The 24,845-nt window shown below is 37.4% G+C and overlaps 3 protein-coding genes across 3 annotated transcripts; all 3 read left to right on the top strand.

Moving 5' to 3' along the window:
- The first annotated feature begins 280 nt into the window (after window positions 1-280).
- On the top strand, window positions 281-5,992 carry LOC105563549 (adenomatous polyposis coli homolog). Its single transcript, XM_012015213.1, has 8 exons — window positions 281-1,870; window positions 2,405-2,549; window positions 2,752-2,903; window positions 2,996-3,341; window positions 3,658-4,063; window positions 4,421-4,681; window positions 4,787-5,023; window positions 5,176-5,992. Exons 1-8 carry the CDS (start codon window positions 1,018-1,020, stop codon window positions 5,893-5,895), a joined length of 3,120 nt encoding a protein of 1,039 aa, XP_011870603.1. The 5' UTR covers window positions 281-1,017; the 3' UTR covers window positions 5,896-5,992.
- Window positions 5,993-6,918: 926 nt separating this feature from the next.
- On the top strand, window positions 6,919-12,921 carry LOC105563547. Its single transcript, XM_012015211.1, has 4 exons — window positions 6,919-7,172; window positions 8,184-8,476; window positions 9,194-9,357; window positions 9,790-12,921. Exons 1-4 carry the CDS (start codon window positions 7,077-7,079, stop codon window positions 10,092-10,094), a joined length of 858 nt encoding a protein of 285 aa, XP_011870601.1. The 5' UTR covers window positions 6,919-7,076; the 3' UTR covers window positions 10,095-12,921.
- Window positions 12,922-13,060: 139 nt separating this feature from the next.
- LOC105563548 (corticotropin-releasing factor-binding protein) lies at window positions 13,061-24,512 on the top strand. The gene is made up of 7 exons (XM_012015212.1): window positions 13,061-13,425; window positions 16,546-16,639; window positions 18,459-18,619; window positions 20,566-20,779; window positions 22,242-22,420; window positions 23,112-23,220; window positions 23,408-24,512. Exons 1-7 carry the CDS (start codon window positions 13,309-13,311, stop codon window positions 23,539-23,541), a joined length of 1,008 nt encoding a protein of 335 aa, XP_011870602.1. The 5' UTR covers window positions 13,061-13,308; the 3' UTR covers window positions 23,542-24,512.
- Window positions 24,513-24,845: the final 333 nt, after the last annotated feature.

Here is a 24,845-nt window from a genome sequence, read left to right as displayed (position 1 = left end):
AGATTGAAATTTAACCAATCACAGTAAAGTTTACTAATCTCAAATTCAGTAACTTTTACTCTGATTGGTCAAATTTCAATCTAATCCCAATCTCAATCCGTAGTCTGATACGGGCTTTAAGCCTATCACACAATGCCTGCGATGGGTCAATTCAGTCAGACACATAAGAATTAACCAATCATAGTCGACTATTTTTACGACATTTTGCCACAATTTCTTTCAACTTGCATTTATTCGTTCATAAAGGAATATTCTTTTTTTAGTTAGTTATTCTTTCCTCTCTCTCTCCCTCCCTCCCTCTCTCTCTCAAACGTATCGATTGGCTGCGGAATAGAGAATTTCTGAGCGGAAGACGATTGCTCCGCGAACGTCACTGCGCAGACGCGCGCGCAAAAAAAAAGGGGGAAGGAGTCTCGTTATCGTCTCTCTTTATTTACCTTGGCTTCTCCAATTGTAAGTTTGACTCGAGAGACGCTCCGGCTATTTTTACGGCATCTGTGCTGTTATAGGTGTTTATTTGTAACAATGTACGCGTTGAACGTGGGTGGTATGTAGCTTTTAATATCGAGGTGTGCCAAAGAGGTTGTTACGGGAATGGAAAATAGCAATGAATGATGATTGTCGAAAATTCACGGCGTCTCGTGAGCGAGTCGCGAAAAATTACTTTCTGCGCTCGCTTTCTTTTAGGAGACTCAGGTTCACGATGCGTCGCACAGAAGTCCCGTCTGGGCAGTCGAGCGGTTCGCACGTCTTCCGACGGAAGATAAATTTTTGATCCTGCGGGATTGCATCATCCCGCGCGTGGCCCGGTTACCGGGCCATTGCATTGTTTAACTCATATTTAGCCTATTGGTTCGACGTGGCCGTGTGCTATAGGGTGGGGACTTATACATTGGAGGACAATTGGTTCGACGTGGCCGTGTCGGCTCAGCGTTTGAGCCGGGAGCCATAGGATAGAAGAAGAAGAAGACGATGCGTCGCGATTAGTCTCGCTGGTAGAGGTCTGCCGTCGTCAGTATGAACGTGAGTGACGCGGAGACGTACGACGAGGACGTCAACGATCAACCGGTCGATTACAGCAAAAAGTACGTCGAGAGGAATGCCACGCCGCAGAATCAACGCCCGGCCGACGGTTCGCAGGCGAGCCACGTGTCGAAGAAGGAGTTCGAGGAGCGCGACAGCAAGGTGGACCTGTTCGGCGACTATGCCGAGACCGATCTCGATCAGCCCACGGATTATAGTCTGCGATACGCCGAGGACGACACCGACGAGGAGGAGAAGCAGGACAACGAGTACTTTCCCGGCAGCGAGCAGGAGGACACCGTCAAGACTTATTGCACGGAGGGAACCCCATACGAGACTCCCTTCAACTTCTCCACGGCCACTTCCATGTCGGATCTGCGAGTTGAAGACATAAAAGAGAACGTACTTGTGAAGAAGCTGCCGAAGAAGCCGACCGAGGCCAGCAAAGTACCTGTGTCCTTCATCAAGCAGACCGAGCCTCTTAGTTGCGACGAGCAGAGTGATCTACGAACGAAAGAGCTCGAGGAGGACAATTCGAAGGACGCCGCCGTTCTTAATCCTGGACAAGTGACGCCAGAGAAGATGGTCAATTATTACGAGGAGGAGGAGACGTCTCGTGGCTTCTCACGCGCCAATTCGCTTAGCTCTCTGAGTAGCGCGAATACTCCTCAGAACAATGTCACGGATGTTATGTCGAAGGAAGATTTACCGCCTCCCGCGAATAAGGAAGAGTTGGAAAATGCTGACCGCAGTGTTGCAAGGCTGAGCAGCAATCAAACCGAACTGTCGTCGGTGAACGATACTTCTTTTGAAAATAAGAGCAGCCCACGTGTGTTAGATAAAGAAGGTTTGTATATTAAATTGGCACCAAGAACACAAACGTATATTTTTATACGTAATTTTAACAAATATATATTAAATATAATATCAACATCAAATTCGGTTCACCGTATCTGGCAATTTTTATGTTTAGGAATCGCTACGTTTCGACCACATGGGTTTCGGTCCTTTTCAAACGATCTGACTGAGAAAGTCATGTACATGGATTCGCGTGTATTTTGGTGATGTAGAAAAGATTGTCTTTATATTCACAAAATGCTATAAAAGTTCCATGTCGAGGTTTGCTACAGGAGAACATTGTTAGAAAGATGACGGAGTTTGACTAGTCAAAATACATTGTACATGATTTTCTCAGTCAGATCGCTTGAAAAGGACCAAAACCCATGGTCGAAACTTGGTGATTCCTATAAAAAACATAAAAATTGCCAGATACGATCAACCAAATTTGATGTTGTTAATTATTGCTGGCGATTATCTGAAGACTATTCTTGTTACTTTAAATATAATACGTTGGTAAGAAAGGATATCGCGTATGTTCCAGGAAAAATGGTGACATTCGGTGGCCAAGATTACTACACGGAAGAAACCCCTTTAATGTTTTCACGCTGTAGTTCGCTTGGCTCGTTGAGTGGTTTCGAGCAATATTCCATCCACGATGACCGTAGTTCTGTGATCAGTGACTTTAGGTGCGCTCGGTCGTTTGAAAACATAAAATTCATCTGTGTGAAATACAGAAATTATATTAAACAGTGATATTATAAGAGAACACTATAATTGCATTTTATTTTCAAGTTTGTCATTTCTAAGCGAATATCTTCAATTGTTTTGCTTGATACAATTTTAACTCTTCCAGTTGTGCGTAAAATAACGCTTTCATTATTTCCTCAGCCGTAGGACCAGTGGCGTAGTCTCGCCCAGTGAACTGCCTGACTCGCCCACGCAAACAGTTTTGCCCAGTCCACGCAATCATAAACCCCAGAATGCAGAATTTATATCGAAGATACAAGACGAAGCAGTAAGACCATCAGTCCGGCATTTATGTAGGCAATGCTATTACCAGTACAACGATGATGATAATAATGTAAACATTTGTCTGTCCAGAAAAATTGTCTAAATTTCATATTTGTTGCAGCATTTTCTAAACCGCCTGCCACCAGGACTAGTGTTTTCGAAGATGACATTGCCACTTTCAAGGAAGAATCAACACCAATCGAATTTTCCAGTACTACCAGCCTGAGCTCTCTTACAATCGACGACGAAATCAAAATACCCAATGACACTAAGACATATCGCACAATGGAAGGAACATTTGATACAAACGAGAAAGACGTTCGTGCACTCGAGAAAGATATGCTTGATATGAAAATAAGTAGCTCAGATAATAATGTGAAAGAGGAACAAGTAAGTGACGGCGATGAAGATGGCGAGGACATGTTGGATGCGTGTATTAACATGGGAATGGGAATGCAGACTAACAGGTAACATAGTCAGAAAACAATTGAAAGTCCCCCTATTATTAGATAGACTCCTAATACGAGATAGCGGAGTTTCTACTAAATTAATAGGCATCGTCTGTTGGTTCCATCATGAATTTATTGCCTTTTGAGTGAAATCTGTTTAGTGGAAAAATTAATTGTTAGATCATGTAATCGTTGCGAAAACAAGATTTGTGATAAAATTTGGACGTTAAAAACCTGCTATCTCATATTATCATCCTATCTCATAATAGAGGACTTCCTCTCTTAAACGGACTTGTTAGATGATTCAAAATAAAATACAAATGTATTTACACAGATATAGACAGTCTCTGAACTCTCAGAAGTCTGTGCAATCAGAGTCGACGAGCATCCTAGTGACGTATCAGAGAAATTCTAACCCAGCCAGATTGGAATCACACGCGACTCCCGTCAAGACGCCTGTCGGTACTTCGAAGAGTAGAACTGCAATGGAAATCGTTGCTTCAGACACCGTACATGTGTATTGTACGGAGGATACGCCCGCAGATATCTCTCCGGTGGGATCTCAATCCAATCTGTCTGCTCTCTCAATGCCAAGTGTACAGGAGGATATAGAGAAGATTGTGTGCGAACAAGACAAATCGGTCGAAAGCGACAGAAATGACTTGTTTGATGAAAATTCCAATCTTTCGGGCGAAGATGAGAAAATATTGGACGAATGCATTCAATCGGGCATACCTAAGGTATTAACTTCTTCAATTACTTATTTTATGTATTTGTTGTTCTCCAAAAATTGATTATTACTCCCTCGTATTATACAATCTTACGCTATTCTATTCTGAAAATTTTATTTTTTTTAATCGGTCTCTTATAAACTAAAGCGTTTGTGGAATCAAAGTCTCGTTATAAATTTTCTTTTTCTTTTTCAACATTTACTCCAGCCGTAGAATCTAGATTTGCTAAAAAAACATCTCGCATCAAGATTTAAAGATGTAATAATTTGAGAAGTGTGTATATATATACATATATATATATATATTAACAGATATAAAACTCACATTGTTGTAACTAGCCTGTTTATCATTGTTTTTGTTTCACAGGCAAGACAATCAGCTCCACCTTCAACAAACGGCATTCTGTTTGGTAAAAAATCTGAAACACTATCGCATAAGTTTAACAAGTGCGGTACACCGTCATCTTCACCCGTTGAGACGAGTCATGGAAATAAAAATTCCATATTGAGTCCCAAATCACCAGGTAGCGCGTCATTGAGACACCCAGACGAATTTTCAGACGATAGCCTGAATCATTCAGACGACGATGCAATTTTGACGGACTTTATACAATCTGCAATGCCAAAGGTTGTTTTAAAACTGAAACATTAATATTTTTGCAACCGTTTCTATAGACTGTTATATATGCAGCAATTAATAGTTGATTATATTTTTTATCAATTTATTTTTTAGGCAAGATTTAATTTATCGCCGCCAATTAGGCCGCCGTTAGTACAAGCTGCGGAAAATCGTACAACGATCAGCATACAGCTGTCATCCTCCACCTCATCAACATTTTATCAGTCAAGGTATATGGAGCAAAAGAAAAGTATAGTGAAGAAATTCTTACCTTTCGAAGACAATGTCGGACTTTCTGAAGAAGAAGAAGATATTATGTTAGCACAATGTATTAGGTCTGGTATGCCAAAAGTAAGTTGTTTATCTAAAAAAAATACACTTGCTTAGCAGATACTAACGAACGAATACCTTAAAAACTATACTAACAAAGGACACTTTTCTATTTTACACTTGGGATATTCTATATTTAGAAATGGTAATATATAATATAAATTCATTTTCAGGCATCAAATTCCATGCCGTCTACAACAATGGCATCCACAGCCAAAAAACCTGAACCATCTCTGAAAACTACAGCCAATTTTCCTATCCCTTCAGCTTCCTACTTTGCAAACAAGTCTCCTTCTGCCAGGAATACCGTGCTGTATTCACCATCCTTGTATAAATCTACGAATGTCAACACGGCGGATGTGCGTTTCACTAGAAGCGTATCCGGCAATTTTAACCACTTTCCTGGGAAAGCAACAAGCAGTAGTACGGCACAGACCTCCGGGCAAACATTAAAACACTGTGATAACGGTACACGCGACAGGATAAACAATTCGCCGCATTGTACTCGAAGATCACCGCTTCGTCATACGGAAAGTCAAAACGGTAATTTCGTTGATAATCTGTGTATGCGATCTCGCGATGTAAAGTGCGGGCCGATGTGTAATAGAGTCCAAAACGACGACGAGTACACGTGCAAAACTCACAACACAGTGAAATCCAATACGGTGCCTTCGCGCCACAGTTCAGGAAGTTCCCTCAGTGAAGAAGGTTCCACGGAGGAATGGGCGCTGCTAGAATTGTGTATCACTTCTGGTATACCTAGAAGCAAGTGTCAAGTTAAAGGATCGAAGCCTGATGAGAATGCAATTTCCAACAGTCACGATGACTGCGAGCCGATACCGGAGGACAATTACTCGGTGTGCAGTTACAATTCTTATATTTGTAAGACATAACATGCGCGTATCGCATATACTATGATAGAGTTTTCTCTCTCTGTCTGACAATTTGTACATGCAATATTTGCAAAAAAGACTGAATATTTTTGTATCTTAATAAATAAAGAAAAATTTGTGTTTAAAATATTTAATGAAAAATCCCTTTTCGAATTAAATTTATATACATGATAATTCAATTATATAAATGATATTTCAAATATCAAAGCTCTTGCATTTTTTATATTAACAGTGTAAAAAATTTTATATGCCTGCATTCTTTGTGTAAGTTCATACTATTTAATTTCCATTATTTTAGAGTCAATTTAATCAATCGTTTTCTTTTTGATGATTAAATTTTTAATCGTTTAATACTAATCACAATGTGTAGAAAATGGTTATTTTTCTATATGTTATTAATTTATAATAAATTTTTCACTTTGAATGAATTTTTACTTGACCTCTTTAGTGGTCAAGTAAAATCATCAACATATATGCCATATAATTATAGGTTTACCATCGTACTCTATCGAGATTATAATTGAAACCAAACTACATTTCTAAATTCCAAATGTGTAATATTATTCGTAAATTGCTGTTACAGTTGCGGAAAAACATGCACTTAGACCGGAAATTTTAACTTGGCTGTTTTTAGATCGATCTAATGTAAATTTCATTTATATGCCATTGTACGTGTGGCATTACTTTAGCGTGTCGTATAATTAAATAGAGAACAAGAACATTTATATATTCCCACAAAGACAATATTGGGAGCGATTTTCACTTATTTAGGGATTATGGGATTTTGTGTATCCGATGTAGAACTGTTCAAATCGATCTCGAGGAAATTATGAATAGAACTTGTCCATCTTTTCTTATTTAGACATAAATAATTTCTAAATTGCCTATTTTTCACAGGATTTCTCTCAAACTTTCGTATATATTCGCAAGGGTATTTATCATGTTGAAATACTTTTCCCGCGACGGAAATCGATGGATTCTATCCATCATCGGGAAGAAAATAGTAATGTCCGGGTGGTCATATGGTAGGCAGTGAGTACTAACATAGTTTTTGCCAGCGATTGCGGAGAATGGTCGGTCGAGCGTGAAGTCCGGCCGCCTTTTGACCGCTACCTTGATGCCCTTCGATGACTCGTAATGACTACCTGCACGGCATCATAGTCTATTTTCTGCACGTATAAATGTACGCGATGCACTACCCGCACGACCGTCTTTCGCAGTGCAGCGCGACGTGTCCGTTCGTGAAGAGGTCTCCGGAGGAGTGCAGATTTTTCCAGGTAAAGCTCTCTATGGGCATTTATGTGCATTTGGAGCGGTCTCGGCCCTTTCAGATTTTGCTTCTAAAAGCTTTCGATCGATTCTTCGGTGTTTTTTCTCCCTTTGTGTTCGAGCATATCACACATTTTTTAACAGAATATAAAAATTCAATAAATAACAAGTGATAAAAGATAAGTATGAATTTGTGTGAATTCAAAAATAATATTTTCGCAACATATTACAAACAATTCAACGCCGTGAAAATTTCATGATTGGTAACTTTCCAAAAGCAAAAGCGGTAAATTCCGGTATTCTTCTATCATTTTGGAGTTAATGCCTGTATTTTTTATGTTGTTTAACAATTAGACATATATTTTAAAAACCGACGAAGAAAGTAAGTAAACTATATATTGGCACAGATGAAACTGTTGTATGGATTGAAGAGATAAGAAAATAGGACAAAAAAGTGGAACAGGTGCAAACGTAAATGTTATCAGTAGCTCGCTTCTAATGGATTTTATCTGGCGAATTTAAATATCTGTACCAGAATATTTTTCAACTCGGAGTGGATAATATTGTTCATCAAATATCATTTACAATATAATAAAAATAAATCTTGAAGAAGTGTTTTTAATAATCAAATAAAAGTTTCTAACACTTTATGGTAGTAATCCACTTTTAAGGTACTTATTTCCTTAGGAACTTTTCCTCCTCGATTCTCTGGATTTTCTAAATTTTGTTTGTAAATTTATCAGAACGCGGCATTTATATAAAAGAGAAAAGGAGAGTGTTCCTTAGTTTCTTCAAACTGTATGCACTTTTGTCAGTTTGCACGTTTTCGCTAAAAGAGGATTCGAAACTGTCAGAGAATTTCTTTCTTTAACTCGAAAAAGGGGCACAGTTTAATAAAGTTAGTTTTTAGTTAGGGAGACCGTGCAAAAAAAACAAAGAGAAAGGGAGAAAATGTAGTCGCGTCACTAACCCACATTCATATCGTTGGTCCTGAGAGGCTCGTGTGCGTTTAAATACAGATGCACCCTCGTGCTTTCCACGTCCTTGCCCTCGCACTGACTGCGGTCGTAAGGGCCGGCTGTGACGATAAAACAAAATGGTACTCTGGGTTACGGTCCATAATCAAGAATTGCCCATCGCTCTCCCGGAACAGCTCCGACCAGGATGAATTATTGGACATTTTTCGAAAATGCGTGCAGCGGAGAGCCATCGACACCTTAGATGCCTTCCTCGACAACGACGTTATTACGATATTCGACGGAGTCGATCTGATACGACTTCGTCCGAACGACGAAAACAATACGGAATATAAGTGAGTTGAGTTTTATAATTATCCAATTTCTATAATTAAAGAGAGAGGGAACAAATAGGCGCAGTAGGGAAGTGAATCAGAAATAGAATCCTGTCCGATAAAGGCTTAAGGCTAAAGGTATGCGAATCAGGGAGAATATTGTCATCGAGGGAGCTGTGGAATTTCATTGAAACTTGCTGCAATAGATATTAATATGCATCGGAGCTTACTGCAGTAAGATTGTAATTTGTTACATGAGAATTCGTTGAATTTCGGAAGAATGTCTTGTCTACCACGTGCTCAAAGTTCAGAGCCTTGTACTCGAAACCTCCAGTTATCTTCGATAATATTGAAGAAATGAGAAGAGAGAAAAGCATTTATTTCGTGTATCTCTGGCATGTTCTCGTTTTTTCGAAACTACGCAAGATCATCGCATTAAGCGACACTATACATTACACAATTAAACGAAGAATTGGGTTTGGAACAACAATGCGCTGAACGACATGGAAGAAATTTACGGTTTCGTAGTTATTCTGATAATTCGCAATTGCGATTGAAACTTCACATATTTTTTTCGGATTTGACGTTACAAAACAAATACTAAAGAGATAAAAAAATATTAAATCCGTACGCGATTGTTGTTTACCCGCGATTTTTCTAATATTACGTTTAATTCAGCGTTGTTGCAAACCCACCCCGAGCAAATGCGATTAAACCACACACGGCGATTCTCGACAGAGAGAATTCCGACGGATTGGGAGAGGACACCAGCTGGTCGGCGATCATCTGGAATCGAATGACACGCCTCCTGCGGACTCACGCTTTCAAAATTAACGTCGATCATATGTTTAACACAGCTGCTAACACATCCGCGCGAGATCCCGACAATAATATCGTTCAAGGTGAGTCGTAACCCTGGTGAAAAATTTTCTCTGAATTGTTTTATAATTTTTATGCAAATTTCACCATTTTCAGATTTTTTTAATACAAATTGGTACACTTTTCAAACAATGCCGAGAAAGGTTTATCTTTTTTAGAATTTTTCACATGTATGAATTCTGAAATATTCTGAGATTAATAATCCTATAAGATTTGAAAAAGATTTTTAACAGTTTTTCAGAAATTACAGAACGAGAAATCTTAGAAATGGAATATATTTCAGGATATTCGCACACATATGAGAAATTCTAAGAAAAGACTTTCTCAGTATTTTTGAAAAGTGTAGCAATTCGTGTAAAAATTCTGAGAAAGATGTTGACCGGGGAACGCACCGATTACAGACGCAAACTGTGAAACTGTAGTTAAAGTTAACTTGGAAAATTGGCGTCCCCCAGGTCGCAAACGCCGTTACCGTCGTAAACATACTATGTTCCCGCTGATGATGATGGGCCTGCTGTTGATGGGGACGATCCTAGTGCCGATGGGTTTTCAATTCCTCGCGGTGCTGGGCGGTAAGGCTCTGATCCTCGCGAAAATGGCCCTGATACTCTCCAGCATACAGGGGCTGAAAAAGATAGCCACCAGCGGCGTCAATTACGGATTGTACCACGTCCAGGACCACGGTTGGCACGACAGGAGTCATCAGGTGTTTCCCAACGAGGAAGAACATTATCCGGTGTACGTGTCTCCGCGTCCTTAGTTCCTCGCCAAGTGGAACGTTTGTGCAAGTCATTCGAGGAAGTTCCAATGCGACGCGTACTGTTACTTTCCTCGATAGTACAGGGGGTAAAATGAGCTCGGGATTGTCTCCTGAAATTGAATTATTCGTGGCGATGCTCTTGAATTTTTTAAATAATCACGTACAGCGATCCGCTCTATTTTTCCTCAGAGACGTTTCAGCCATCGCCGCACACATTTCGCCGCGGGCGGTTTCATCGCGCGAAGCGTTTTACAATCTTCACTTTGTGCCTGTCATAAAGCAGCGTATAACTAAAGGGCGTGCTCGAGTTATCCGCCGACGAAACTTGGAAAACGTCTTCGGTCCCGCGAAACATTTCCCTCGTCCCAAATTTTCTTTACGTTAATCTCAATCAAACTCGATTTTCATAGATTTAATAATTGTTATAAATTGTATTAAATTGACGGTTACGCGCAAAGGATTGATATTTACAAGTCCGTGTAGATTTGTAGGTCGCCGGCACCCACATGTTGATTTATCTGCCGCGGTAGAATTGCAAATCGGCAATTGCATTACTGATAAACCCATAAATAGACTGTATTATATATTTGCCGTTTGTTTCCATCCTCGTGACCATCGTTTAATCGTAAACATGAGAGTCCGGTCGCCCGTTCCGTTTTATTCTGACGTGCGAGTCTCGCGCGGGGATACAGTCTGTCATGTAAGAGCGTCGTTTGCGCACATCCGAGGAGAAAAAGATTGTTATTTTCTAGAAATACACGCGCGCAAACGGCTCTACTCGGAGCGACCTCCGAGTACCGTGTGCGTAAGAATGTACTTAAGTAGTAATTCTTTTTCGGATATTTATACGGACGTCGCTGATAAGTACAAATATCACAACGCATCAATCATGGATAATAATATTAATAGCTGCTATCGTTTCGTTCGCGGTCCTTATAATTTGCCGCAGTTTGGTGACAGTTGTCGAGATAAATTGCGTGGTTATTTATTCACGAGTGTCGTCGAGATATGTCGCATTTCGTATTTAACTTCTATACGGGGAAGCGTGCTTACACAATGTCCACCATTTACATCTAAATAGATGCCGTCAAGCAGAGCGATTTTGACGTCTATAGACTATCCTGGTTCTATCGTGTAAAAAAAAAACGCCGAGGCCTCTATATTGAGATATTGACCGATATTTGCTTCTGTGTTTGATTTCTGTATTTTAGCATAAGAGGAGGATACATCCGTTAATAAATGAGCGATTATCAGTCGGTATCCTTGTATCAATGCTTATTTCTGTGATTGTATAAAATAATATAATATACTACTAGTTAATTGACCCAGCAGGATTTATTTCCGAATTGTATCATGTCGATTAGTTTCAACATTTTATCTATAATCGTTGTGTATTACATAAGATTGCATTTATCAGCCTCGCTGCGAAGCGGCAAATATTCACGCGACACAATATTTTCACGGTTCACGATTATTTACAGCTACAATAGTCGCGGCGTATACTTATTTAAAATATTAGTTTCGACCTTTCCTTAGGTCCTCGTCAGACGAATGTTGATCATACGTTCGATTATAACGGTTTTCATCGCGGACCTCCGTTCAATTACACTCCTAGCTCGAGCGTAAAAAAAGAAGAAAAAAACGTAATAATACGCCTTCCCTTGGTGTTATCGTTACGGGGAAAATCATTTGTAAAGCTTACGGAAGCCGCCTCGAGCCACATTGGCACGGGCGACGACTCCTCGCGACCGCCATCGATCTCGATTACGGTGATATTTGAGATTGTCGGATGCGAAAGCCGGACGAGATCACGTCGGGACGAAAGGTGTATACATATGTAAAAGCATATATTATATTTACCTTTACCACAGGTGTATATGTACCTAAACCTGTACATAAATGGTAAAATGCGTTAATCGAGCGATCGTTTAACGTCCATCCTGCTGACAGGATGACGCGCACATCCTGTATCCCTGCCGGTTAACGTCGCTCTGTGATACCCTGACATACGCGCGCACACACACGCGCACTCACGATAACCGTGATACGAGCATCACCGTAAGCATTAATAACGAGGAACATTTAAAATGTCAACCCGTTCTCTCTTCAATGTAATACTCGTATAGCCGTTGACGCGGAGCGCTGCGATAGTGATTTTCGCATCTGCAAAAGAATCTGTCGATAATCCTTGTTCCCTTTGACATTCGCTTGCGATACTCGCGAAGCTTATATATGAGCGCGGTATAATCAATGATATATTTCAAATGCGAGTTCGCCGAGGTTTCAAATAGAATAAGAGAGAAAAAGTTTCGGCGTGTGCGCACCTTGAATTATTAATTTTTCTCATTTGTCATTGCGTCTAAATTGTATTGTTAATCTCCCGTTGCTCCCGTAGCTAATAAAGAACGAAAGACTCTTCCCCCTGACGGTCTTAGCTTAAAAAAATTAAGAAATAAAATAAATGTGGAAACAACCTTACTGGCACTTCTTTATTATATTATAAATTCACAAGGTTTCGGCCAGTAATTACATAAGTACCCGCAAATGTAAGATTCGTCAAAGTTAAAGATGCAAAAATCATGTCACACGTCAGAGATTTTTATTTCTTAATTTCTCGATTGGCGTCAATTGCTGTTGAATCGTTAAAAACAATGGTCGAGGCACCTGTAGCCGTTGAAACTATCGACGAATTTGTAGAAAGAGGACATTCTTCGAGTACAATACAATTTTAAAGGCGCGAATAATCGATGCAAATGTCTTAACGAAATGTCGGTTATCTAAAAGTTGTCTTATGAAAACGTCGTACGTATGAAAATAGTGAAAACGCTCGACTGGAGTACTTATGTCCTCCTGAAACGGACAAAGCGCATATAGTGTCCCCGTCTCCAAAATCAGCGCGTAGAGCGTAGTGGAGCGCGTAACAATAAGGCTCGGGGGTTGCGCGCAGCCACGACGAAGCGAGGAGGCTGTGCGAGGTGCGGACTAGCCGCTATAAGAGGGACGCCGTGCGTCGCGACGCCATCAGAACACCTGCCGCGCTCGGACCGAGCTCGCCGCAACCCCCACGATCTCTTGCGCCGCCACTTCGATCTCTCCGCAACGATCGAAAGGCGAGGGAGGCCGCCGGTCCTGCCGCGAGGGAGAGGCTCCAGTTCTTACTCGGCTCGCGTTGTCGCCTGTTTCCCTTTCTTCCCGATCTCGCCGTCGGTGAGAGATGTTCTCCAAGTCAACATCAACGTCGATCTTTCTGATCATCGTCCTCGTCGTCGTCATCGGCGCGACGTTTCACGTTGCGAGAGCAGCGATCGGCAACGATCATCGTCATCAACAGGTAAATGCACGCTATTATTTCAATATACATTTATTTGTCGATTACGTGGGCATTTTAAAAAAAACTTAAGATTTTGGAATTTAGAATAATTTATAAGACTTGTACAAAATATAATTTGAAGCAACATATTCTTGACAATTTACTATTACAAGTGTAAAATAAATAATTTCTTAAGATTGAGTAGAATAATCGTAACACCATTAAACTAAAAGAGAACAACCGCAATATTTTTTAATGAAAGAGATGTAACTGGAATTTATAATAATAATTTTATAATACTTATATTAAACTGTGTATTAGCCCTTCTTAAAAAATTGTATGATAAACTATGCATACATCGCAAAAAACCATTTTACCATTTTCTTTATTTTTGTGTCACCCAAACAATTGTTCATTTTAATTATCACTATATTTTTATGGCTTTTATTTCCCCTCCCGTTAATTCTTGAATTAATAATAATTGAATGAAAGATAATGAACAAGATAACTGCGATCAGAACAAATGTGATATTGGATTATCTTTAAATGAAAATAAATTGCCCTTGTTTTAATAATATTAAAAGGATACTTTTTATTTATGGGTATTTTATTTATGTGTACTTTTCGCAAGAAACCATTAACAAACAACGATTGGGTGAAAATATTGTGAATTATTCAAATGTATTGTAATTATCTTGATTAAAACGTTTACTTAAAAATTTATATTAACAAGGTACCTCAAAATCTCTGAATACATATACAATTTAATTATTTCCCGTTTTTAATTTCTTTTCTTCTACCGAAAACAAGCAAGTCGAAGAAGTGATTCATTTAAGAATCATTTTAGCGTAACAAAGGCGATAAAAATGAAATTACTTTTACAGGGACCAAGCTATGCGATAACATTATTACAAGCTCCTTCCGCAATTACAAAGCTCTTTTTTAAGAACACTAATTGCCTAATTAACTTAAATTTTTACTGTATTTTGTGCTGCATTCAACGATTGTCGGATGACTCGAATGTTTCAAGTAACAGTTTCAAAAATATACTTAATACATAATCGGATTTATGTGCATTTATAGAATACACTAATAAATTTTAATAAAATTAGAGAATTTAATTCTATATAAAAATACTCCCGTAAGGAAATAATTTTATATAAAGAATAGCTTTATAAATTAAGTGTACGAGAGACTTAAATTGAAATTCGATATAAGTGAATCGTATTAGAAAGTAAATTAAAGAGCATAGAAAAAGTATTTTCAGAAATACGATCTTTAGGAACTTTTTAATTGTAGTAGAAATGACGTCATTTGCCAACTTATAATGAGTTTTGATTCTCCACTCACAAACAAGTCGCTCTTAGCTAGTTAAGGTTTGGACTTCTTTTCATCGCTTTCACAAGGAGACAGAAATAAGTAAGCAATATCAAATCATCGCATCAAAAGCGTAAACTTAATTAGCTGAGTTTCTTACAGTGTTTTATAGTAGGTAAACCCTCGCGCGTTTGTATTATGATTCTCACAGAAAAGAGGTCGCACGAGCGAGAGAATTTTTTTAATCCCCATCATTTTATATTCAACGTTTAATTTCTCTAACGAGATGTTACAGCTGTACTGCATATCGACGTGGCTAAAAGCATGCCCTTATGAAAAAGTAACGAAATAATTACTAGAAAATTACTGTGCATCGGTAATTTCTGATAGTTCAATTACCGAGGTACAGTAATTTTCTAATAATTATCTCGTTGCTTTTTTATAAGGGCCGGGATCAAAAATGAGATTTAACTTATTGTTTATATCATGTATGACGCTTTATTTTATAGCGACATCAATTCCTCGTGTATCGAGAGAGAGAGAGAGAGAGAGAGAGAGAGAGAGAGAAAGTCAAAAAGAACAGACAAAAACCACCCTATATTACGGTACCAGGGACCTCGCGCTGTCACATTAACGATGTGCGATAATTGTCTTACGTGTCGCGAGCGGCAAACGCGCCCGTATTGCGTTTTGCAGCGGGGCCATCATTCAGAACGCGAGACTTCGGCAATTACTCCCGAGACAGGTTTATCTGGCAGGTGGGGACGCGGTTTTCGTAGCGGCTCCCACATCCGCTAGCGACAGTCGAGAAATAATGTTAATTGAATAACGGATTTTTCGTTTCGCACACGTGCGAGGCGCGGGCACGTGGTGGAAAATGCAATTTGCGCGATTTTTGCTCTGGCGCACAAATGACAGATACACGCGAACGAAACGCAGCGACGAGAAATGCGAGCCATCCTATGGCGAGTCCTGCAACGCCGTTCTTTTGGTCGGTGGACTTTTTAACTGGATTTTCCATCGCGTAAAAGCATATTAAATGAGAATCTCGCGGTTATTTTCTATGACCAGTACAATTCTTCAATATTTCTGAAAACTGAACGAGTGCGAAACTAACGGATACGCGATAGCGTTGAGAATTGTGTAAAAAGATTCTTTTGTCTCGCACAATACACGTTTTCCACTTTGCTTTATGCGGTATCAGTCAAATCAAACGCGCCTAGCGCATTTAATTGAGCGGAAATTTATTTGCACTTTGAAGCAAATATTGTGTTACATAATGCTCGTATCGCCGCGCTTTAATTGTTTGTCAGCAATAATAATTTGAATTGAATCAAAGTTTATTATTGCATGACTACAAAGTAGATACTGCATAAGAAATTATTATACATTCATCGATTCAAAAATCGCAACAAGATCCCACTCCAGAAAATACTATAAAGCAGCATGATCGATTACACCGTGAAGTAATATTAAAGCACATAAACGTGTTCCAATGCTTAATGCGAAAAAGAAGCAAAGAAAGCGCATGCATATTGATTAGACTTCGGCAAAACTTCAACCGTTATATTACGCGCTGTATATTGAGTTGCCAAAGGGAAAATATCAAGTTTTTCCAATAGACGGTAAATCCTTCATTGTCGATCAATAAACAGATGGTTACGATATAAAACAAGACAATTTTCAAATATTAAAAATAAACATAGAATTTCGAAATAGAGTACAAGAGGATACAAACGAAATCAAACTTGATAAACAAGATACAAAAGAAGAATCAATTAACTTGAATAATTTGTGTCTTGCATAATGTACTTCTTTTTTCAGTTATCAAATGAAGCAGTTACCAATATCTTGAATTACGAAACGGGAGCGAAGGCTTCATTCGAGGTACCGCGTGAACACTACCGGCCGATTACAGGTAGGCGAACAATTACAAATAAGATGTGTTGTAACAAACGCGGATAAATAATATTTTAAGCAATAGATTTCTTTCGATTTCTTTTTCGGCATCTTATTATTTTAATTGTCACGTATTACGAAAATTTGGGAAAAATAATTTCTATGCTGCGCAGGAATGGATCGCATTCAAGTAAATGTTTGTCTCAACCGACTGCTTGAAATTACATCTGCATAATTTTTACATTGGACTCTTACATCATGCATGCCATGTGTGGTTAAATGAATGTTTGCGTGCAATAACCATTGCTATCGACTCGACTAACGCTGCGACGACGATGCTTAATTGCTTGTCTAATTGAAATTGGTAATATTTGCGAGTAGTTTGCCACTAATGGCATAAGCTTGCGAACGAGATAATCTAGAATCTAAGAAAAAAATTGTTTTTCGAAGTTACTTGCTAATTTTACTATCGAGAGTCCTTAATTGTTTTTCGATTATAAAAGTGTATTACGCGAACTACCTAATTTCTTCTTCTGCTAATAATTACTTGAAAATAATTTATGCGTACGAAAGAGTAACTGTTTTCCGATCTTTAATTCCATTTAATTAGTTACTCAATTTCCATTTTAACAGGCTACTTGCAACTTATTGCAACTATGTTAATTCATTGTGAGATGTTCAAAACTGATTATGCATATGATCCAAGTATTTTTGTACTTTGTGACGGAAGCGTATCGCTCGTAAGCTTCGTAATTGAGGCGTTTGATACGGTAATTGCGTTATTGCACAAAATCGCGTTAATGGATGGACCACGCAGTCCCCGCGACAGTATCCAAACTAGTGTATAATTTCCGCACATTGAGTACTACAGAATAACCGTGTAATCGTATTCCGACTGCGATTAAGACCTAACGAGCGAGAATTTTAATCAGATTTTATCTGATCCAAGCAGAAACTACAATGAAACTTTTAATCTACCGTTTATGATCTTTTCAACTTTCGCATTTAACGCGATTACATTTTATAAAACAGGCCGCGTTCGCATTGCACATTTACTTTTTTTGCCGTATCGTGTAATATGCAAATAGTTTTGTTACCTTCATCACTAAATCCTAAAATATTACAGCATATTAACAAAGAGATAAAATAGTATGAGAATATTTATAAATATAATACAGGTAAAAATATACACATTCATATGTATATAAAGTTCTCCAAGTATTTAATCAGATTATTGAGACATTCTTATTCTGTAAACCTGTAAATATACGAATTATACATACAGAGGAAAGTCCTCTATTACGAGATAGGATTCTAATATGAGATAGTAGGTTTTCAACGTCAAAATTCAATTACACATTTTTTTTCGCAACGATTACACGATCTAACAATCAATTGTCCACTAAACAGATTTCACTCCAAGGGCTGATTGACAATAAATTCATGGTGGAACCAACAGATAATGCCTATTAATTTCTTATATTAGGAACCTACTCCATAATGGTGCACTTTCCTCTATGTATATATTAAAAGACTTCAAATTGTCCATGTTTCATTTTACGAAATATTATTTTATGATAACTTACAAATGTGTACACGTGTGTAGTAGATAACATTAATATGGAAATGTACAGAAATCATCAGATCACGAGATGAAAATGGATGCATAAACTTTGACATACGAAAATTTATATATAAATTTTCCCATATAATGCGCTAAAGTTTAGATTGCAGTCCTGAAATACCATACAGTTTTATCGCAGATATTTATACAATTATATTGAAAAACGTTTGCAGAAAGCAATAATGTGAATTTTATCATTGGCGTTCTGTTACAGACTGTATGTTTGTTACGTCAGAAAGCGGACCGTTCTCTTATATATCGCCGACCGATGATGACAACGTTTGTGGAATATATTTTTTGACCGATCCCGATCGTGTAGTAGAAATACATTTCCACAGCTTCGACGTTCCCTGCGATCATCGTGGACTTCTGGCAGTACGTAATCATTAATTATTACTTAGAATGTCGATTTTTATTCGAAAATTATTACTTTTCATCTAAATGTTACTGTTATCTGTTTCCCCCACCGGAAATAATTCTACAAAGCTATAAAATATAACTGCTAGAATCTAAGAAATTGTATGTATATTTAAAACGTGTTATAAAAAAATCAACATAAAAATGCTAGAACTGGAACACTTTTGTTAATTTTTTTTTGTAATATTCTACAAGTAAGCAAATGTTTTAATTCTTTAAGATTTTGTTGTTTCTCAAATTTTTAAAAGTATAGTAAAGTTTTGTACTAACTTTTATAAAATTGTACTTTTTTATGAAATACCACTTGCAATAATTTCTTGATTTGAGGACATTGTAATTTGTGGTACTTTTTTCTTAGATATTTTTACAAAAAGATTATTGACTTAAAATAGATTGTTTCAACAATCTATTTTAAGTCAATTTTTTGTAGTTAGTTATAGAAATTTTTTCCGCTAGGGTCCATTAAAGATTAAAAACGTATTTTATTTACAATTATTTATAATAGAAATACAACTTCAACTACTTTGTAATAGCAAACGACACAATTAATACGAAATAAAAGTAGTAAATTAAAATTAATTTCCAATTAAATCATGAAATAAAACAAATAGTTTTGTAGGGTAATAAACTTATTTCAGGGATATCATTTCACAACACGGATATATATCTTATGCTCGGAATTACACCGGAATTTATTAATTAAGCAAAAGTATTAAATTAATAAGGAATAATATAAGCTACGAAAATGTTTCCGAGTCACCGGCAGAGTAATAGAAGTTTAATTATGAAACTTGTAAATTTCTGGTGAATGTCATAAGTTTTGGATCTTTCTGAGAAAAGCAGAACAAGGGAAATATATGTATAATATGTTATCCTCCACAAAGCGCAGATCTCTCTACCGCGACATTGCAGGTTGCTTGCTTTTGCTTGTCAACGAATAACAATGCGCAAAATCGTAAAAGAGCTATTTAGAGGAAACAACAATGCCATAAACGAATTATTGTAAGGCACGTGCAGGATAAAAATCGAATCGCAAAGTTCTCCCTCTTCCCCATCCCCCCGTTCTCCCTATTGCTATTAATGGAAAACTCCTGTAGGGTAAAGCCAGATAATCCAACGATAGCCGTGTTTGTCATGTGCCGCGAATGCACAGAAGTCAATATTGCGTGAAGGAAGCTTTTAACAGCACCAGAAGCGAAATTTGTTCGTTCCGTTTTCGCGAAATGTCATTTCCCTGCACGAGCGCAACTCGATTTGATTATAACTCGAATTTTATGGTTTTTGGCGATTTCGTTTTATGTTTTTTTTTTAATAATTGTACCCACATTTCTATACCGTGCGATATTTAATATACTAATAGCTTCGTTCCCTTAAAAATAGTTTCCGCTGTATACATTAAATTCCTATAATTCCTATTAATTCTACATAATATAATACATAATACATATACAAGCTGTCTGTGTAAGCTGAAACTATAACTATATATGCACTTTGCAAGATTCTATACCACGATATTAATAATCACGGTATAATATTTATAACTCTTACTACATTTTACGACTTTAATATTATTCATAAAAATTTTATACGCTATTATTACACTCACACGCGCGCAAATGTATGTATACAGGGTGGGCCAGTACACGGTAATATCGTAGAACTTTGCAAAGTGCAAGTGTTACAGTTTTGGTTTATACAAAAATTATATATATTACAGTATGAAATATGTAAATAAAGCTATGGTTACATATATTTTCTTTATCACTATAAATATTTTTTTCATATTTTATATTGTAATATATGTAAAACAAAATTTAGAGTAAATTGAAAAATGCGCTCCCATTCGAACGATTAGATGATAGCGGTTGATGACGAGAAGATATAAAATTGTAATTTATCGAAAGGTAATCGACGGCTGGGAATTGAACGGCGAAATATTTCCGAGCGAGAGCGACCATTCATTATCGATGAAGGAAAGGACGAGCGAATTCTGCGGCAAGAACAGATGGTACAGGAGAACTTTCACAAGTTCGCAGAACGCTGCACTTGTTCAATATAGAGTACCTCTACGTGGGAAAGGCTTTATCGTATCCGCGAGATATCCAAAAAATCCAAGACGCAAGTATTATTGCTCCTACATGTTCTGAAAAACATTACTGACTTTTTGAATTTTTTGTACAATTACATTTTTGTTAGAGAGCTAAAAAACTTTATCTATAAGAGAATAGAATCTATAGCTCTATTACATTTTTAAAAGAATGATGAATTAAAAAAAGATAGAAAGATTCCAAGGAGCGCCAATGCGCATATAACGTGCTTTTAATGCGCGTCGTTATGCGTGGACATATTTCAGATATAATTTTATATAATTATCTATATTTATACACGCTTATGCATGAAAGATTGTGCATAGGAAATCAATGATACAGTTTTTTGCAACGCGCTGCCACAATATACATTAAATGTGCATTTAATGCAGGACAAATACATTCATTAAATGCGAATTTAAAAGTACATTTAAAGCACATTATACGCGCATTGGTGCTCCTTGGGATCGTCAAATGATTAATAAAATTAAATAAGGATTGATATGAAACGTTACTTTTATGTTTCGCATTTTATTTAGATATCGCTAATTATATCTTAATAATTAGGTCTTAAAGTGGCATTTTATTTCTAGCGTTGAATTAAAAGTGTACTATTTCTAATAATGTAAATTTTCCAATATTTTGTCTGACAATATTTAAGTAATTCTAGACTTTGTTTATAATAATTTCCTACAATTAAAAGTTGGATGTATCATTAAAATTTTAAATAATGAACGTTGAAAACTCGGTGATACCTCTTCTACATAAAGTGCTCTTAATGCATTAACATTGCAAATCCACAGCTATTCATCGCTTTAGTCTTGCAATTCGATTACGTCGCACAGGCTTCACGCTATTCTAAGTTTGAATATCGATTGTCTCAACGTCCTAGATATCCTATAGATCAGACTCTGATTAGATCCACCATTTCATCTGCGACAGAATACAATGAACCAGGCGCGCGTAAATTAGATCGTGTCAGGTCTAATTCTAGGATCCGAGATGTGTCATATTTTCTGTTTAGGTAAAGATAAGTAACACAAAAAATATACTGCGCGATTAAGGGCTAGTTTCCAATCTCTTGGTAAATTAACTAATATTTAAATCATATATGTGTCTTTGTTTTTCTTTCAAATTGGACAAAGATAGACATATAATTTAACTGTTAGTTTACCAAGAGGTTGGAAATTTTCTGGTTAATTGTTAACCAGAAGTTAGTCAAATCTCTAACATAGAAGAAGATGGACAGTCGACCAACTTCTAATGAACAATTAACCAGAAAATGAAACACCGGGCCTTAGCGAGCTACCTGTATATCACATTCAGGTAAAAAAAAACAAGTGATTGTGTTAAGTTAACACATTGACAGGAACGAGAATATTATGGTGTTATCGATTAAATAACAAACAAAAACAGGCCATTCCCAGCTGATTTGGACTAAAGATACAAATTAATGTATTAACAATTTTTGTGTTTTTGTTTCTGCTCTTCAGCCTGCAACGTCTTGTCGGTCAGCACGACGGATCCATTCACGCTTCGCAATTATGGCAGACGGATTAATTGCACCCTCGTGGCAGTGTATCCCGGTGCTGTACAAATAATTGCCCTCGGAATTGGCAGTAGCAGCTCGCACGGCGTCGTACGCACAACCGAAACCGGCACTTTACGTAAAGTACGTTGCAAAATCCTCTTCTTCACGTCACGATCCGTAGTCGTTTAAAAGTCTCTCTCGCGCCTTCAATGTTTCACCTCCGACATGTTGCGACAGAGTTGTTTTCATTCTTTTATACTATATAAAATCCAAAAATCGAGTTTAATGATAATCCAGCATTCGCGATCGATTAGTCTGAAACTAACGATTTTTATTCACCTTTTATTTAAAGTAGCCACCCTTGGGAAAATTTACTTTAAATGAAATTAAAGCTTTTCAAAATAATCTTTCAAATCTAAGAATTTACTTAAGAAATTTTTGGGTAATTTTGGACACTTAAAGTAATTTTTAAATAGCCAAGCCTGTCCAAGTTCTCGTAAGAAGAAAACCGCATGAGGTTTTATAAATTATATCACATACTTTCACAATTCTTAAAGTTTTTTAAATTCTTAAGGTAAGTTTTGAGTTTACCTTAAAAGTTTAAAGTGTCCAAATTTTTCTAGAGTACATTTCCCAAAGGGCAATCTTTATTAAAAACATTTGCATTTATAAAAGAATCTTTCAATCGTACAGATACAAGGGCAAACTGTTTCGATGAGAGGATCCAACTGTGATTTTATATAGTATATTGGACAAGTTTCATGCGCTTTTTTGACGTATGGCTAAACTCTTTTTGGTGCGCAATATTTATCTGCGATCGGTTTATTTGCAGTGCGACGCGAGGAGTCCGCGGGATCAAGTGCAGATTGGAGGCAGCCGCGGTCTCGACACGACGAAACTCGACGTAATTGACTCCATTTGCGGCATTGATTCCAAACCCGGTAATGAGTCTTTCATACACGGGATCAACGATTGAAAGCGCCGACTCGCTGAATAGAACGACGTTAATTTCACACATGATTCATTTTTGCAACTTGTGCATGCTTTTGCCATCATGCCTGTACAAAGGACACTGCGATGGAGTACCTTTGCCTGTAATTAAAAGCAAATTTGTCTTCTTCATTTTAGATATAAAGGAGCTCGTGGCGTACGACATAACAGCGGTACGGCTGTTATCGAGCGGCTACTACGATAACTCGGTGACGGTGGCAATAAGTCCAATTGTAGACGACAGTCTACTGGATTCCACTTCCGGTCTTTAAAGCGACTGCAATCTCGTCATCGTCCGTCGCACTCGCTGGCGCGTCCATTCTCGGTGCATTTATCTCGGAACATGCGGACGCAAACATTGGGTTGTGCAAAACATAGGCGTGTCCCTCCGATAGTTTGCCCATTATTTATCTATTTGTTTTACACATGCTAAAAGATAGCGTAGAACGTTGCGTATATGTGAGCGAAAGAAAAAAGCTGATTGTGAGTTCTTTCAAAGACTGATTATTCCAATTATATTCTCTTCTCGCATTCTTCTTCTTCTTCTTCTGCTTCATCAACGGCAGCGTTCTCTTTCGTCATGCTTCTCTCGCAATAATTTTTTTATAATTATAAAAATTATAATATAATGCTTGATATTTATTTTGTCGCTACATTTAATTGATTCTCACATCGTTAAAGCATTAACGTTTAAATAATAATTTCGCAGTTTCGTTAAATGCGAACGCAGATACAAATCATATACTCAACCTTTTTATTTTATATTGAATCAGGAAATGGAGTATTTTATGACCTGCATTATAATTTCTACATTAGTATTGTTAGAAATTGCTTTCTGACTAAGAGTGAATGTGTTTCAAATGAAACAAACGTGAAGCGGTAGACAGCTTAAAATGTATATTTGTATTTATTTAAGTTAATAAACAGTCGAAAGTAGATATATTTATCGCTTAATAGATATTCTCGACCGTTTCTTCGGTTAGAAACGATTATGTACGACAGCAGCTTTAGACAAATAAATTTGTGTTAATTGCATTAAATTTGACAAACAAAAATATTTTGTACAAAAAGTTACATGTAGAGATAATAAATTAAATTGACGAGATATCCAAGTGTAATACAAAGACATGATATTTAAAATATTTTTCATCCAAGGCGTCCAATTTCGGGCAATTAAACATGGCGTTTAATTTGTATTTATTCCTATTGTTGACCAATAAAATTCTCACCGAGTATTCAGCAATTCAGCGGTGCACGATGCGATGTAGCGCCAAAAACACTCGTTATCATTCGCCCTCCACGAAGCGAAATTTACATTTCGCTCGATATCCGATACCAGAGAGAAGCCTGAGAGATGTCACGGCCCCGTTTTTCGTGATACGCGAATGCGATACGCCCTCTGTGGACATTGAAAACGTGGACATTGAACTACGTAGCCAATTTGCACATTTTGCTAAGTGGGTAACGCAGATTTGCACAATTTTAGCCCCGTCCCGCGCTATGGTTAGATCCCATGCAATGATCTTGTACTTAAAATAATCTTAAGTACAAGAGCATCGCACAGGACCTGATTATA

Source organism: Vollenhovia emeryi, unplaced genomic scaffold, assembly GCF_000949405.1.
Source record: "Vollenhovia emeryi isolate VEMERY1.0 unplaced genomic scaffold, V.emery_V1.0 DF939174.1, whole genome shotgun sequence".
NCBI classification, from domain to species: domain Eukaryota; kingdom Metazoa; phylum Arthropoda; class Insecta; order Hymenoptera; family Formicidae; genus Vollenhovia; species Vollenhovia emeryi.
This window is presented reverse-complemented; position numbering and strand designations above follow the sequence as displayed.